The sequence below is a fragment of the Coregonus lavaretus genome (assembly GCF_964263955.1).
Source record: "Coregonus lavaretus genome assembly, chromosome: 20".
Lineage (NCBI taxonomy): Eukaryota > Metazoa > Chordata > Actinopteri > Salmoniformes > Salmonidae > Coregonus > Coregonus lavaretus.
Genome location: NC_140007.1, coordinates 40188269 through 40203477, shown reverse-complemented (window position 1 = coordinate 40203477; position 15209 = coordinate 40188269). Strand labels below are relative to the sequence as shown.

At 43.9% G+C, this 15209-nt stretch overlaps 1 protein-coding gene across 1 annotated transcript; it reads left to right on the top strand.

The window, feature by feature from the left end:
* Positions 1–1009: 1009 nt before the first annotated feature.
* LOC311148064 (glucose-6-phosphate 1-dehydrogenase-like) lies at positions 1010–15175 on the top strand (the record flags this gene model as incomplete). The annotated part of the gene is made up of 13 exons (XM_084184957.1): positions 1010–1126; positions 2704–2741; positions 3000–3108; positions 5271–5497; positions 11028–11186; positions 11551–11676; positions 11971–12064; positions 12249–12435; positions 12982–13217; positions 13308–13384; positions 14108–14200; positions 14398–14463; positions 15143–15175. 13 exons carry the CDS (start codon positions 1010–1012, stop codon positions 15159–15161), a joined length of 1548 nt encoding a protein of 515 aa, XP_084041083.1. The 3' UTR covers positions 15162–15175.
* Positions 15176–15209: the final 34 nt, after the last annotated feature.

Sequence of the window (15209 nt, the reverse complement as noted above, 5' to 3'; positions counted from 1 at the left end):
ACACTGATTTGAAGTGGATTTAACAAGTGACATTAATAAGGGATCATAGCTTTCACCTGGACACCTGGTTAGTCTGTCATGGAAAGAACACGTATCCTTAATGTTTTGTATACTCAGTATTTCATGTGTAGCCTAACATGCCAAATCTTGATTTAGTGCATTATTATAGGGTAAGCGTTAGAAGAAGACGCCTCAATATTTGCAGCCATAGGTGATATCTCTCTAGGGGCTGATACGTCGTCAGTATTGTGGAATAATTATAATGTTAAGGTAAGATCTGAGTGGAGAAAGCTGACCCGAGAGCAGCGCTGCGTTTCTTTCCATCCTAACAGTATCAAATCTATGCCTCAATGATGCACTTAGCGAACGTTCTCTCTCTGTGGTGTTGTAGGAAAGATGCATCGTTAAAACAGTCGTAAGCCTGAGTTCCATCGCTATCGGGAAATCGGGCCCTGGTCTGTTGGAATGTGGAGATGCAGCTAATGTGGGGAGTTGTCTTTCATGCCTTGCCTATGTCACATGCCTTGCATCAACCCTTTTATTTTTGCACTGACTCTATGCACACTCACAGGACTCTACACACTCACATTGACACTCCAACTCACACACTTAATTTGCTCACACATACACATAACACGCGCACACACACACTCGCATACAATCATCATACTCTGTTTATCATATATCCTGATGCCTAATCACCTTTCTCCTATACATATCACATTGAGACATTATTTATTTGCAACAATAGGTGGCAGCAATGCATTGCTGAATATTTCTACTATGCAACGATGACAGTTACAATTTTATCCTACCTCACACACACTCCACTGTTCTGTTACTGGCTGGACCTGGACCCTTTGTGAGTGAATGAGACAACACAACACAGAGGGTAAGTTCACACACAAAGACTGACTCCAACATCTTCCTTTTTGCTATTGTTGTATGTCTTGCTGTCTTTCAGCAGCAGAGAGGGATCCAAGCTTGACATACAGAGACAACACACCAGATGGCGAAGATGAGTGGTGTTCCTGAGCGTCTCACCCATTCTGAGGTATTTGGTCAGCTGAGGAGAGAGCTGTCCCATTCATCTGACTCGCACATCTTCATCATACTGGGAGCCTCAGTGAGTACTGTAGTAGTTACCCTGTTTGTGCTCTCCCTAACATGTTTGGCATGACAGTGAGTGACAAGGAGTTGGTATGATAGCACAAACAGACTGGCACTCAGGCTAAGTAGTAGTCCATCTTTTCTGGTAACAGTGAACCTTTTCCCTGTGGTATGTTCTGTACAGTTCTGTTCTACAAGTGCAGAGACATGGGATACATAGAGTACATTCCAATGTTCATACTAGAATACCACGTCTTAGACAGCATACTACCAGAATACTGCTTCATTGCTGGAAGTGTTCTAGTGTGAATGTTGAAACACAGCCAATAGCCATGGTTCTACAGTATTTAAAAGGAAGTTACTGATTTGTTGCACTGCTTCACTGTGGGATAAGAGTGAGTTCCTTTGAGATTTGCTTTAAGATCAACCACTTGACCTAACAACTCAGTAGTTACACTACTGATTAGGCTGCTGTGTGAGTTATGGAAACGTGGAGTCTTGCTTGTTCTAGTTACCCAGCTAGTATATTTACATTTACATTTAAGTCATTTAGCAGGCGCTCTAATCCAGAGCTATTTACAAATTGGTTGTATATCTCTTGGGAGTGCCTCTCTTTATCTATAGTTCCATCTGGTTTGAAGTCCAAACATGGGGTCAATTGTGTGTGTGTGTGTGTGTGTGTGTGTGTGTGTGTGTGTGTGTGTGTGTGTGTGAGTGGGGGAAGAGAGGAGGAGGGGGGAGAGGGGGGAGAGGGGGAGAGGGGAGAGGAGCACACGCTGACTGAAATGTGCTGCATCTGCCTTTTCTTTATCTAGCGCTGAAAGAGAGAGAGAATTTTAGGGCTTAAAATGTTTGTCCACTTCCGTGAGTTGACTATCTGCCTATCACAAATCACTATCCCCCTTCACTACAGTTGAGTGTGTTAAAAAGTTACTTTTCAAAATGGCTGTTCTGCAGTGTTGTTTGTCTTCCTGTTATTCAATGTTGTGTTTAAATGACCCACATATCTGTTACTCACACCATGCCCCACGTTGACTAGGTCAGTTTAAAGTTTTACTCCAGTATTTGTATTTATTATGGATCCCCATTAGCTGCTGCCAAGGCAATACCATTTAAAAAACATTACAATACATTCATAACAGATTTCACAACACACTGTGTGCCCTCAGGCCCCTACTCCACTACCACATATCTACAACACAAAATCCATATGTACGTGTGTGTATAGTGCGTATGTTTCCATGTGTGTGTGTATGCATGTGTCTGTGCCTATGTTTGTGTTGCTTCACAGTCCCCACTGTTCCATAAGGTGTATTTTTATGGTTTTTAAAATCTGATTCTACTGCTTGCATCAGTTACCTGATGTGGAATAGAGTTCCATGTAGTCATGGCTCTATGTAGTACTGTGCACCTCCCATAGTTTGTTCTGGACTTGGGGACAGTAGGTCGGTACTGTATAGGTTGGATGTTGAACTGCCCTGTACTGTACCATGAGTTCATAGAAACAGGAACTAATAAAAACAAGAGTAATCAACCATAAGGTTATAGGCACATTTTAGTCTCTCAAATACTTTATTTTATCTATCCATTCAGGGAGATCTTGCCAAGAAGAAGATCTATCCTACACTATGGTGAGTGAGTTTCCTGTTTTCTGTTGCCGGATTATGTGCCTGTCTATGTCCACAGTCCCTGAAACATCAGAATGACTGTTCAAGGCTCAGGTTTGTCATCTCAAGTTTCTATTCATTATGCTAGGAGTTTAGGGGGAGGGGGGGTCTGCTCCTTGACCAGTGTTCTAGGTCATCATGTCTCCAGGGAGCAGAATGAGTGTCCTGTCTGTGTCTCTGTCTCTTTACTCTGCATCTCATTGTTCGGTCCTCCTCTTATAGGTGGCTGTTCAGAGATGGGCTTCTCCCAGAAGAGACCCACTTTGTGGGCTTTGCTCGCTCCAAACTGACCATGGAGGACATCAGGACAGCATGTCTGCCACATATGAAGGTAAGGAGTCTTAGTATAGGCTGAGTGCAGGCAACTGGGTTCTGCTAACTTTTGATCAAAATCGTTTAGCTTTTGGTAGCTTCACCATTGAAAGTCTATGGACATGTGAAACTGCCTTGACACAGTGGTTTGTCAGTGAGGTTATTGGGGGATGTACATAGGGTGACCAGTTTTGGCCGCATTAGATGTTTAAATGTGGAAATTAGGTGGTGTTTTTGGTGTAACAGTAACGTTCTACTATGCTATTACATTTGGTTATGTGGAATACTAATTAATCATTATGTGATCTTCCAAGACATTGATTCAGCTTTGATCTAGCGTTAGCTTTAGCCTACTAAACGAGCACCATTGTGAGAAGTGGAGGAGCGACGCTCTGTGCGCTCCGGATCCCTGCTGTCTGCTGCACGGAGTTGAAGCTCACCTAGCCTATTTTTGCCTCGCGCAAAATTTGGTGATACAGAAAATCTTGTAATATTTGGCCAAGGAAACATTTCTGGTTGGTCTCAGGGAACGTAAAACCGTTATGAGGCAGGGTCGGCGTTATGGGCAGGACTTATGGGTCCTGTCCCACCCTACTGTACCTCCTTGCCCGTCAAATAAAATATTGAAATATTGATCATTTATTTGACTGGGACGAGCGCCGACAGAAAGACAGATCAATCTCAGATAAAGCATCCGATCGAGTGAAACAGCGCCCCTCTGTCTCAGTATGTGTAGACCATGTATCTGATGCTGTCTGGACCAAAAGAGTATGGCATGTCATACTATTTCTGGCCAGACCGCATCAGATACATGGACTACATATAGAGAGGCGCTGTTTCGCCCGCTCAAATGCTTTCTCCAGTGATATAATTTCAGCAGAGAGGAAGAGGCGAAGTGAGAGGGCTCACTCTCGCAAAAATCTGCCCAGAATAAATCAGATGCGTTTCTATGGGAATAATATGCAGACCTAAACTTGTCGCCTGCCTTCCCGCCTTTGGGACAAAAACTCACATTGTTAGGGTGCAAATGTGTATACAGATCTCTGGTTTCAGCCTCTTGCGAATTGGAAAGTAAAGTTAGCGGGTGCACAGTGCACTGTTAGGATGCTGGATTGCCCTAAAGTAAATTGATGTTTCGGCAAAATTTAATACTTACTCCTGTCTAAATAAAGTCATTCGAAATATTTCACCAGGGAGCATGACTCAACTAAGTAAAATACAAAGGCCTAAAGTCGACAAATAAAATCGGTAGAAAAGTTCCTGATAAATTCCGGTTCTTTCAATCAGTCATCTCTCTACTACGCCTGTCTGCCTCCCTTTTATATCTGTATTGACTTGAGCTATTGCTATTGAATTGCAACATTGTATCAAATTATAACTGTGTCCGGCCCAAAGCTGTTGCTAGCGAACTTGCAACATTGTATCGCCTATTCCAGTCCCTCGTACAGTAGTTTCCTGCACCAGTGAGCTGGGGACAGACATATGTTTGTTTTATGACGTTTCCACTGGAAATATGGGATCATGATATTTTTTCTCTTTCACACCGAGGCTTGGTGATTATCGAGGCCGGGAGTGTTGGAAAGATTTTTTCAAATACTGAGGAACTGTCATTCGCAATGGATGTTAAATAATGATCCTCTGTGGCTAAGACATGCTCCCTGGTGAAGTATTTTGAATGATTTGATTTAGACAGGAGTAATTATATAATTTTGGCGAAACATTACTTTAGGGCAATCCAGCATCCTAACAGTGCACTGTGCACCCCCCAACTTTCCTTTCCAATTCGCGAGGCTGAAACCAGAGATCTGTATATGATGAGGAGATGCTCATGACTCCGCCCAATGGGAGTCTTTGTCCCGAAGGCGGGAAGGCAAGTGACAAGCTTAGGTCTGCATATTATTCACATAAAAACACATCTGGCTTATTCTGGGCAGATTTTGGCGAGCCCTGAAATAAGGGACAAATCAACCTATTTTTCCTAAATTAGTGGTGCTTGAATTTGTTGATAAAATGCGGGACATGATTGTTTCTTTGTGGGAAGGGTGGCAAAGGGGCAAAATGTGTGACTGTCCCGCACAATCCAGGTCATGTGGTCGACCTAGATGTACATGTTCGTCCTCATTACAGTGAAAAGACTGTGGATAGGTATTCTGTTGTAATCATTCATGTGTGTTTTCTCAGGTTGGTGATGGTGAGAGTGAGCACCTCGCTGCTTTCTTCAGTAGGAACTCTTACCTGAGCGGCAGTTATGATGAGGAGGACTCCTTCTCTGAGCTGAATGCCCACCTGAGCTCCCTGACCACCAGCAGGGGGGCTGACCATGCTAACTGTGTCTTCTACCTGGCACTGCCCCCCAGCGTCTACCATCATGTTAGCAAGAACATCAGAGCCCACTGCATGTGCCGCAAGTCAGTGTCTCAAACACACTTGTCAGATCACTCAAGCACGCATGCATGCGTATACATATGCATGCATGAACACACATATACACACACACTTGTTTTACTATCATTTTACTATTTTCCCTAACCCATAACATAACCCTAACTCCTAACACCTAACTGTAATTCTAATCCTAAACCTAACCCCTAAGCCTAAAATCAGGGGCGCCACTGGTTTTAGAAGGGGGGGGGGGGGGGTACATAACCTGGCGAGGGGTCTGGGGGGTCCTCCCCCAGAATCTTTTGGGCCATCTAAAAGTAATGTCCTGTATTTCTACACAATCTAATATGACCCATGGCTCTTCTCACCGTCTCTATTTAGAAAAACAAAAATGCCCCCAGTCATCAAGCTAGGTAAGAGATCATTATTAAATATGTTGAAGTGATTGATAAGACTGAACTAGATCAAAGGTAATTCAATAATAGATATTGCACCTTTAACCAATAGCCTAACAAATGAACAAGTCTTGGAAAAAATACAGACATTAAGACATCCTCTATATCAAATTTCAGCCAGACCGACCAGCCAGCCCGAGCCGCCTGAAAGCCTGACCCCCACCAGTCTAGTCAATAACAACAACAACTCTCTCCCAACACAAGTTAATTCCCAGCTCCCACCTTTAATTTTTTTTGTTCCCAAGGGCAAGGTTTTAAAAAACACACTAAAAAAACACATACGCCTCAAATGTATATGAACACACAGAAACAGCAAATCCTCCATATAATTAATTTCATAGGACTAATAGTACTGTAGAGCTGTTCTTACTTGCACACAATATAGCTGGGTCGCCCCGTCCTGTCCTTAGGGGGTCCACCACCCTGCAGCGCCCCAACCTAACACACCCCACTCAGCTTTAGGATCTTAGTGAAACATTCCTTATTGGGTTCAGGTGTGTTAGGCCAAGGCCAGAGAGACAACCAACAGTACAGCAGACCCCCAGGGCCAGGACTGAGCAGCCCAGCAGACCCCCAGGGCCAGGACTGAGCAGCCCAGCAGCTAGGGATTGCCTAAATAGGTATCTCCCCTGAGGTGGGCATGTTTTCAATACAGACTCCTTTAGTCGTACTGTATTCCATATAAGGCATCCAGACCTTATGAAAGTTGCCCAGTATACCCTTAATCTGGTAATAAATCAAAGCTAGTGATACATAACTTGACATGCATTTCTTAGCTGCTATAAATGCTTGGTTACACAATTTCTTCTGATAACAGTCTCTAGTATCAACATTTCCAAGCAAACAAAAACAGGTAGAAGGGAGAATCTGTAGACATGCTGAGATTGAAATTTTTTACATTCTACATACTCTTTGCCAGAATTCAGCCATCCTTCACAAGACCATAACATATGCAAATATGTCCCCTTTTGTGTTTTACACCTCCAGCAGAAGAATAACATTTCTGAGGGCATGATATTCAGTTTCACTGGCATATAGTACATTCTATGGATGGTCTTAAACTGCAGTAATGTATGTCTGAGATTATATGAACATGACTGGGCATTCAAACATATCTGTATCCATTCATATTTTACATTTACATTTTAGTCATTTAGCAGACGCTCTTATCCAGAGCGACTTACAGTTAGCACATACATTATTTTATCGAACCCACAACCCTGGCGTTGCAAACGCCATGCTCTACCAACTGAGCTACATCCCCTGCCGGCCATTCCCTCCCCTACCCTGGACGACGCCATTCATCATCAATAGCTTCTACCAGGTCTTCCTCACATTTTTGTTTTACATGTTCAATGTCATCGGGAAAAGCCTCTATCAACCTTTGATACAGTTTGTAAATTAACTTTGGAGGTTTGTCAGACTGCCTTAAAATAGCATCTGGTTGGTCCAGTGTTTGCTGCAAAAATTAACCTCACCTCTGTCACAGACTGGTCTTCCCTGGCTGCCTAAACCTGCTGAGACTCCTGTCACCATCTGATCCTCCTATAATGAGGCATGACAAAGAATTACCTTGGTGTACATTCATACATTACATTATCCAAGAATAGAATCAATGGTTCAATAATTGAAATGACCATTATTCCCAGATCCCAGACTGTAGCTTTAAGCTTTAGCTGCTGTCCTGTAGCTACTGTAGGTCTACCCATCAATTCAAGATGGAACTTTGTATCATTCACTGATATTGTTAATATACTGAAACCTTCACCTGAGCTGTGTAGACTGGTCTTCCCTGGCTGTCTGGCCCTGCTGGGACCCCTGTCAACATCTGATCCTGCTAAGACATGATGAGCATAGTGTCGTGCACTAGAGGAAAGCATTCCCGCGGCACGGTCTGTGGGCGGGAGCTGCGGTAAAACAGACGACTTTGGGATGAAAATATTTTATTTTTGTTGTCCCACAGATTATTTGGAAACTGTCCTCTTTCTGCTTTGTATGAGTTAGCCTACCTATTGTATTAAAAGCACACTCAGAATTCGCGGCATCAACTTCAGTAGCCTCCCTCTCCTGGTTGGGCGTGAGAGTTCATGCGCGCTTAGTATGTGTGGTCTCATTGAAATAGAGAAGGCTGCCTACATGGGCGGAGAATCACGTGGCAGTTAACTTAAATATGATTAGACTGTAGTTTAGTACAATGTCTGTAAATACATCTTGATAATGGAAAGAAGTGGAGGGCGCTCAACCAACGTGAGTCGAAGTGCAATCAAAAAATGTAATCGTCATTGAAAAGGAAAAGGCACAACGCGCACATAGGTTAGGCTGCTATGGTGAGCGAGTGCTGCGCCTTTTCATTATCAATTAGTATTGATTACCCATTTATTTGTCTCTGCCTGCAAATCGTCCTCCTAAAAGGTCCTATAGGTCTATGCAAAAGTGTCGCTGTCATCATTCTTGCTGCTTCAAATTCAGTGCCATACCTTCGGGATTAGGTGCGCGTGTGGTCTCCATTAAATAGGGTAGGCTTTAGCCTATGCACGGGCAGAGAAGCACGGGGCAGTTCTCTTTTCAAGGAAATGTACTTCCTAAATAGGCCTATGATTAGGCTATAGTTTACTACATTGCCTAGAAAGGCCTAAATATTAATCACCCATATTTCTCTGTCTGAAATCTTCCCACTCCTAAAACGTAGGCTATAAAAATAGCTCGAGAGAAAGTGCACGTCTCTCCAACTCTGCTCTCTTCAAACTACATCTAGCATATTGGCTAATCTAGCCCGTTCAAAAGTTTGGGGTCACTTTTTTTTGTCCATTAAAATAACATCAAATTGATCAGAAATACAGTGTAGACATTGTTAATGTTGTAAATGGCCATTGTAGCTGGAAACGTCTGATTTTTAATGGATTATCTACATATGCATACAGAGGCCCATTATCCGCAACCATCAGTCCTGTGTTCCAATGGCATGTTGTGTTTGCTAATCCAAGTTTATCATTTTAAAAGGCTAATTGATCATTAGAAAACCCTATTGCAATTATGTTAGCACAGCTGAAAACTATTGTGCTGATTAAATAAGCAATAAAACTGGCCTTCTTGAGACTAGTTGAGTATCTGGAGCATCAGCAATTGTGGGTTTGATTACAGAATCAAATTGGCCAGAAACAAAGAACTTTCTTCTGAAACTCGTCAGTCTATTCTTGTTCTGAGAAATGAAGGCTATTCCATGCAAGAAATTGCCAAGAAACTGAAGATCTCATACAGCGCTGTGTACTACTCCCTTCACAGAACAGCGCAAACTGGCTCTAACCAGAATAGAAAGAGGAGTGGGAGGCCCCGGTGCACAACTGAGCAAGAGGACAAATACATTAGAGTGTCTAGTTTGAGAAACAGACGTCTCACAGGTCCTCAACTAGCAGCTTCATTAAATAGTACCCGCAAAACACCAGTCTCAATGTCAACAGTGAAGAGGCGACTCCGGGATGCTGACCTTCTAGGCAGAGTTGCAAAGAAAAAGCCATATCTCAGACTGGCCAATAAAAATAAAAATTAAGATGGGCAAAAGAACACAGACACTAGACAGAGGATGATTGGAAAAAAAAGTGTTATGGACAGACTAATCGAAGTTTGAGGGGTTTGGATCACAAAGAAGAACATTTGGGAGACGCAGACCAAATGAAAAGATGCTGGAGGAGTGCTTGATGCCATCTGTCAAGCATGGTGGAGGCAATGTGATGGTCTGGGGGTGCTTTGGTGGTGGTAAAGTGGGAGATTTGTACAGGGTAAAAGGGATCTTGAAGAAGGATGGCTATCGCTCCATTTTGCAACGCCATGCCATACCCTGTGGACGGCGCTTGATTGTAGGAGGAAATTGGCTCCAACAGGACAATGACCCAAAGCACAGCTCCAAACTATGCAATAACTATTTAGGAAAGAAGCAGTCAGGTGGTAGCGGGTGGGAGTCGGACAGAAAGCCAGCAGGTGAGGAATGAAAAGCTACAGGTGCAGGCAGGAGCGGGATGAAGAAATCGGTCCGGCGCAGACCTCTACTGTGCACCATGACAGTGAAGCCTGTAACGTTAGAGCTGTTTATTACTGTGTCAGTGTGAAAAATAAGGAATTAACTAGGGAAACTGACAGATCAATAACATTACATTGCCATACTGACTAATAGAAACTCACATTGCACTGAAAAAACGTCACAATATCAATCTTCAATTGTTTGGCCGATGGTTTCATCGTTTGATTCAGGTCTAAGTTAGTGTGATTGAGGCAAAAATAATAGCTAACGTTTGCCAACTTTTGGCCAGCTGTCTCGCTAACTATATAGCAACTGGCGAAAGCTAGACAAGTTCATTTACTTCTGTTGAAACGGGACAGAAAAAAGGCTACAAAACATGTCCATACAAAACAACAGCTGTTAGATAGTAGAAATAGCCACCTCATATCGCTAACTTATCTGACAGGTAACTAGAGGCTAGAGCTGACCTGGCTGTGGTAGCTACTCACTAGCGTAGCTTATTCATTCACGTCAGTCAAGAGGGGATAAAACATTAGCTAAAGTTACATGTCAGTTACAATACTAACTCAGTACTACAAATAAACACTCGTTTTTTATTTCTATTGAGTTAAACAGCAGTTACCTTGCCAGCTACATCAGTCAAAGAGTTGCCCGTTTCTGCTCTGCTTCCTTTTACAACTCGGTGAAAGAGCGCAACACATACACACTGAACTATGCTCAACTCTCCTGTGCGGATCTAGCCAGCCTTCCAGAAGCTTTGCCTTCACACAGCCTGTCAGCCTCCTCTGTAGTGTCCACGTGGTCCTAAATCCAGCCAGCTGTTCACTCCCAACAGCCTACCCGACCGCTCTGAGGCGTCCACATGGTCCTATAGCACAATATTTCTGCTTTTTGTATCACATTGTAATGAAAAAACGGGGGAGGACGAAAATACAATTGTGGGGCCCAGCATAATGTCCCGACTAGTCTGAATTTCTGGTCCCCACAAGGATAGAAAACCCATAAACACACATGCACAAACACACTCACACATCCCTGTACCACACTGTACAGTGTTCTTTCTCCTTCTCTCTGTGTGTGTGTTAGAGGTTGGAGCAGGGTGATAGTGGAGAAGCCGTTTGGTCGTGACTTGCAGAGTTCTCAGGAGCTGTCGTCCCACCTCTCCTCCCTATTCAGAGAAGACCAGATCTACCGCATAGACCATTACCTGGGCAAGGAGATGGTGCAGAATCTCATGGTCCTCAGGTACAGAGATGTTAAAACCTCATGGTCCTCAGGTACAGAGATTACGTTAAAAGCTCATGGTCCTCAGGTACAGAGATGAAGTTAGAACCTCAGGTACAGAGATGAGCTTGAGTCCTGATCCCAGGAGACAGTACATGTATATATTTGATATCCTCTTTGTTCATGAAGTATTGTACAGTATTCATCACAATGAAGCAGATGCTTTTGTCCAAAGCGATTTACAATGAAGTGTGTTCATACAGGTTAGGGATGTGTATGTGATCCCTGTGGGAACTGAAAGAACCGTGGCGTGCTATGTTCTTACCAACACAGGAACAGTTTACCATTGTGTTTTGATCCTGTCGTCTGTCTTTCTGTCCATCAGGTTTGGGAACCGTATCTTTGGCCCTATCTGGAACAGGAACAGTGTGGCCTGTGTGGTTCTAACCTTTAAAGAACCCTTCGGTACACAGGGACGCGGAGGATACTTTGACGACTTTGGCATCATCCGGTGAGGAGGAGTAGAATTTGCAATAGCCTGTCATGCCATGCCAAAGTATAAATCACTGGAAAACTTTGATCAACTGTTTTCAGATTTTGATGTGGTTCTCTTATTCTATGGTAATGTAGTGGAATATAGCTATTTTTCTATTATTTATCTTTTTTTTCTTTCTCTGTATTGTTGGGAAGCGCCCGTAAGTAAGCATTTCATTCTTAGTCTACACCTGTTGTTTACAAAGCATGTGACAAATAATTGAGTTGTTCAGTTCCATGGGTTTGTGATATTTCCTACTTCCTGCTTTAGTGATGTCATGCAGAACCACCTCCTCCAGATGCTCTCTCTGGTTGCCATGGAGAAGCCTGCCTCCACCAGCCCTGACGACGTGAGAGATGAGAAGGTAGCATCACCAACCAGTGTTCCACTTTGATTATTCCTTTGCACTTTTTATTAGGGCCAGGAGTTTTCCCATGGACATGCTGACCAGGAAAAACTCTGGGCCCACTTTTTACACAGGTGACATAAAACTATATGGCCATTCCCTCTGTCTTATAAACGTGTGTGTGTGTGTGTGTGAACCCTAGGTGAAGGTGTTGAAGTGCATCGCCCCAGTGCCTCTGTCTGATGTGGTGCTGGGTCAGTACATAGGTGACCCTGAGGGGGAGGGCCATGCCAGACTGGGTTACATAGATGACCCCACCGTGCCCAACGGCTCCCGGACGCCTACCTTCGCCACCGCTGTGCTCTACGTACAGAATGAGAGATGGGATGGTAAGGACTGACGGCCATCTTGGATTCTGGCCAACTCTTTTCCTCCTATGTCCCTTATCTAGACATGTTGACAGATTTAGACACATCTTCCAGACTCATCTTGCTTTTTGTCGACAGCTCATATTGTCAGCCTGATACTCTGCATTTCTCAAAATCCTGAACTCTCCCTCTCTTATCTAGTTATTCTGTTACTAGACTCTCCAACTCCTCTTGTTTGTGTTTTTTCTTGGTACAGGTATGACTCCACCTGAACAGGAAGGTCGATCATAACTCTCATGCACACTCTCTTTCTCTCCCCCTCTCTCCTCCCTTCTCATCAACCCTCTCTCTATTCTTTCTCTCTACCCCCCGCAACCACCCACCCATCCCTCTCTCCCCTCATCCATCCATCCATCCCCCTCTCCCCTCACCCACCCATTCATCCACCCACCCATCCCCCTCTCCCCTCATTTATCCACCCATCCCTCTCCCCTCATCCACCCACCCATCCCCCTCTCCCCTCATCCATCCACCCATCCCTCTCTCCCCTCATCCACCACCCCCCAGGTGTTCCGTTCATCCTGCGTTGCGGTAAGGCCCTCAACGAGCGTAAGGCGGAAGTGCGTCTCCAGTTCACGGACGTTCCAGGGGACATCTTTAATGAGCAGTGCCAGAGGAATGAGCTGGTGGTCAGGGTACAGCCTGATGAGGCCATCTACCTCAAGATGATGACCAAGAAGCCTGGAGTCTACTTCAGCCCTGAGGAGACTGAACTGGACCTCACCTACAGGAGCAGATACAAGGTAAGATGTGTATACACACACACACACACACACACACACACATAATACTGTGTAGAATAGATGACAACTAGTCTCATGTTCTCTCTACAGGACGTGAAGCTCCCTGATGCATATGAGCGTCTGATTCTGGATGTGTTCTGTGGGAATCAGATGCACTTTGTCCGCAGGTCTGTCTCTGACTGTCACTATCTCACCCACTTAAATTCAAATTTCAAATGTATTTTATAAAGCATTTTTACATCAGCAGTTGTCACAAAGTGCTTATACAGAAACCCAGCGTAAAACCCCAAACAGCAAACAGTGCAGATGTAGAAGCATGTTGGCTAGGAAAAACTCCCTAGAAAGGCAGGAACCTAGGAAGAAACCTAGAGAGGAACCAGGCTCCGAGGGGTGGCGATGTGCCGCTGACATGTCCTGACTTGTGTCTGCCTCTGTCTCTTACCCTGTGTCTCAGTCACCACACTATCTCTGACCCTTATCTATGGCCTGAGAAACCCTATGTAATCTACACTGATAATCTCTCATGTACAGAAGCAACATTTCTATTAGACCTGATTATATCACTGTGACAAAATATATAAGGGATAAACGCTGACGTTCTGTACATTACCTTGGAAATAATGGACAACGCAGCGGGACCAGGCAGAGCCAAGTCCCTTTGTGGAGTTCATTTTTTCCAAGGTAAATGTACAGAACGGAGGCGTTTATCCCACTTATACCACAGTTGCCAAAGAAAACAATTTCTGAATGCACAAAGAAAACAATACTAAAGCACACATTTTAATGTCCATTCTAGAACGCCCTTCTAGCCAATCAGAAACTAGTATTCATCAACGCTGTGGTATAAATCATAACATTTCCCCTGTTTCCTGGTCCTCTTCCTCTCCCAGTGATGAGCTGCAGGAAGCCTGGAGGATCTTCACTCCCCTCCTCCATCACATAGAGGGAGAGAAAACACCTCCTATCCATTACAGCTATGGAAGGTAAGTAATACTACTAATCCTACCTTACTTTCATCACATCGTATGTCCATCTAACCCTCCTCCACCCTCTATCTGTCCCAGTTCTTTTCCATGTTTGACCCCCCACACATGCAACATTCTGTCCATCGCTTCCCTTCGTATCCTCTCTCTCTCCCTCTCCCTCTCCCTCTCTCTCTCTCTCTCTCTCTCTCTCTCAGTCGTGGTCCAAATGAAGCGGATGAGCTCGTGAGGAGGGTGGGATTCCGCTACGAGGGAACATACAAGTGGGTCAACCCCCACACTGCATGACACAGACACACAAAACACACACCAATTACACTGTGTGAAAGTTCACTTGTGTTTGCTACTCTCCACTCTTTCCAGATGCTTATTTCACTTATACTGCATGGAAGAAAATGTATTTCTCTCTGCATTTCTCACAATCCTGACTGATTCCCTCTTCTCTCCTATTTGAGTTAACATGGTATCCTACTGTACTGGATGTGCTGTAGCCAACAAACACAGATGAGTTGGTTAAAGCACAAACAGATCTGAACCACCAGGCGACAAATCAGTATTATGGAAAACACTTCTGGACTTGATTAATGCAACGTTTGATTGCAGCATGGCTAACCAAATTGATTGTGACCAAATAAATCCTGATAATTTATTGACTTCACTGATTGTTTGATTGACGATGTAAATTCCTGTGAGAATGTCGTCTAGAAGGCATTGAGATCCCTGAAGGTAAGAGGGAAAATCCTGAGCCAGCAAGGTAAGGATAATCAACTAAAAACATCCAAATTATTCTAAACTTTCTTAACCTGACTAATTATATTTGCATCTACATAAGCACATTCCTATGTATCACTCAGTCCTAGCCTAGCCTGGTCTGGGCCTAATTTAAGTTGCTCCACTAGACTGGCAGTTGACTGATGTTGTTTCCTGTTTCTTTCCCTCCAGGTATATGGCCCAGTTCTGAGCCTGCTGTCACTCCATAGCCCACAGACAGCAGACTGTTACCGCTGGG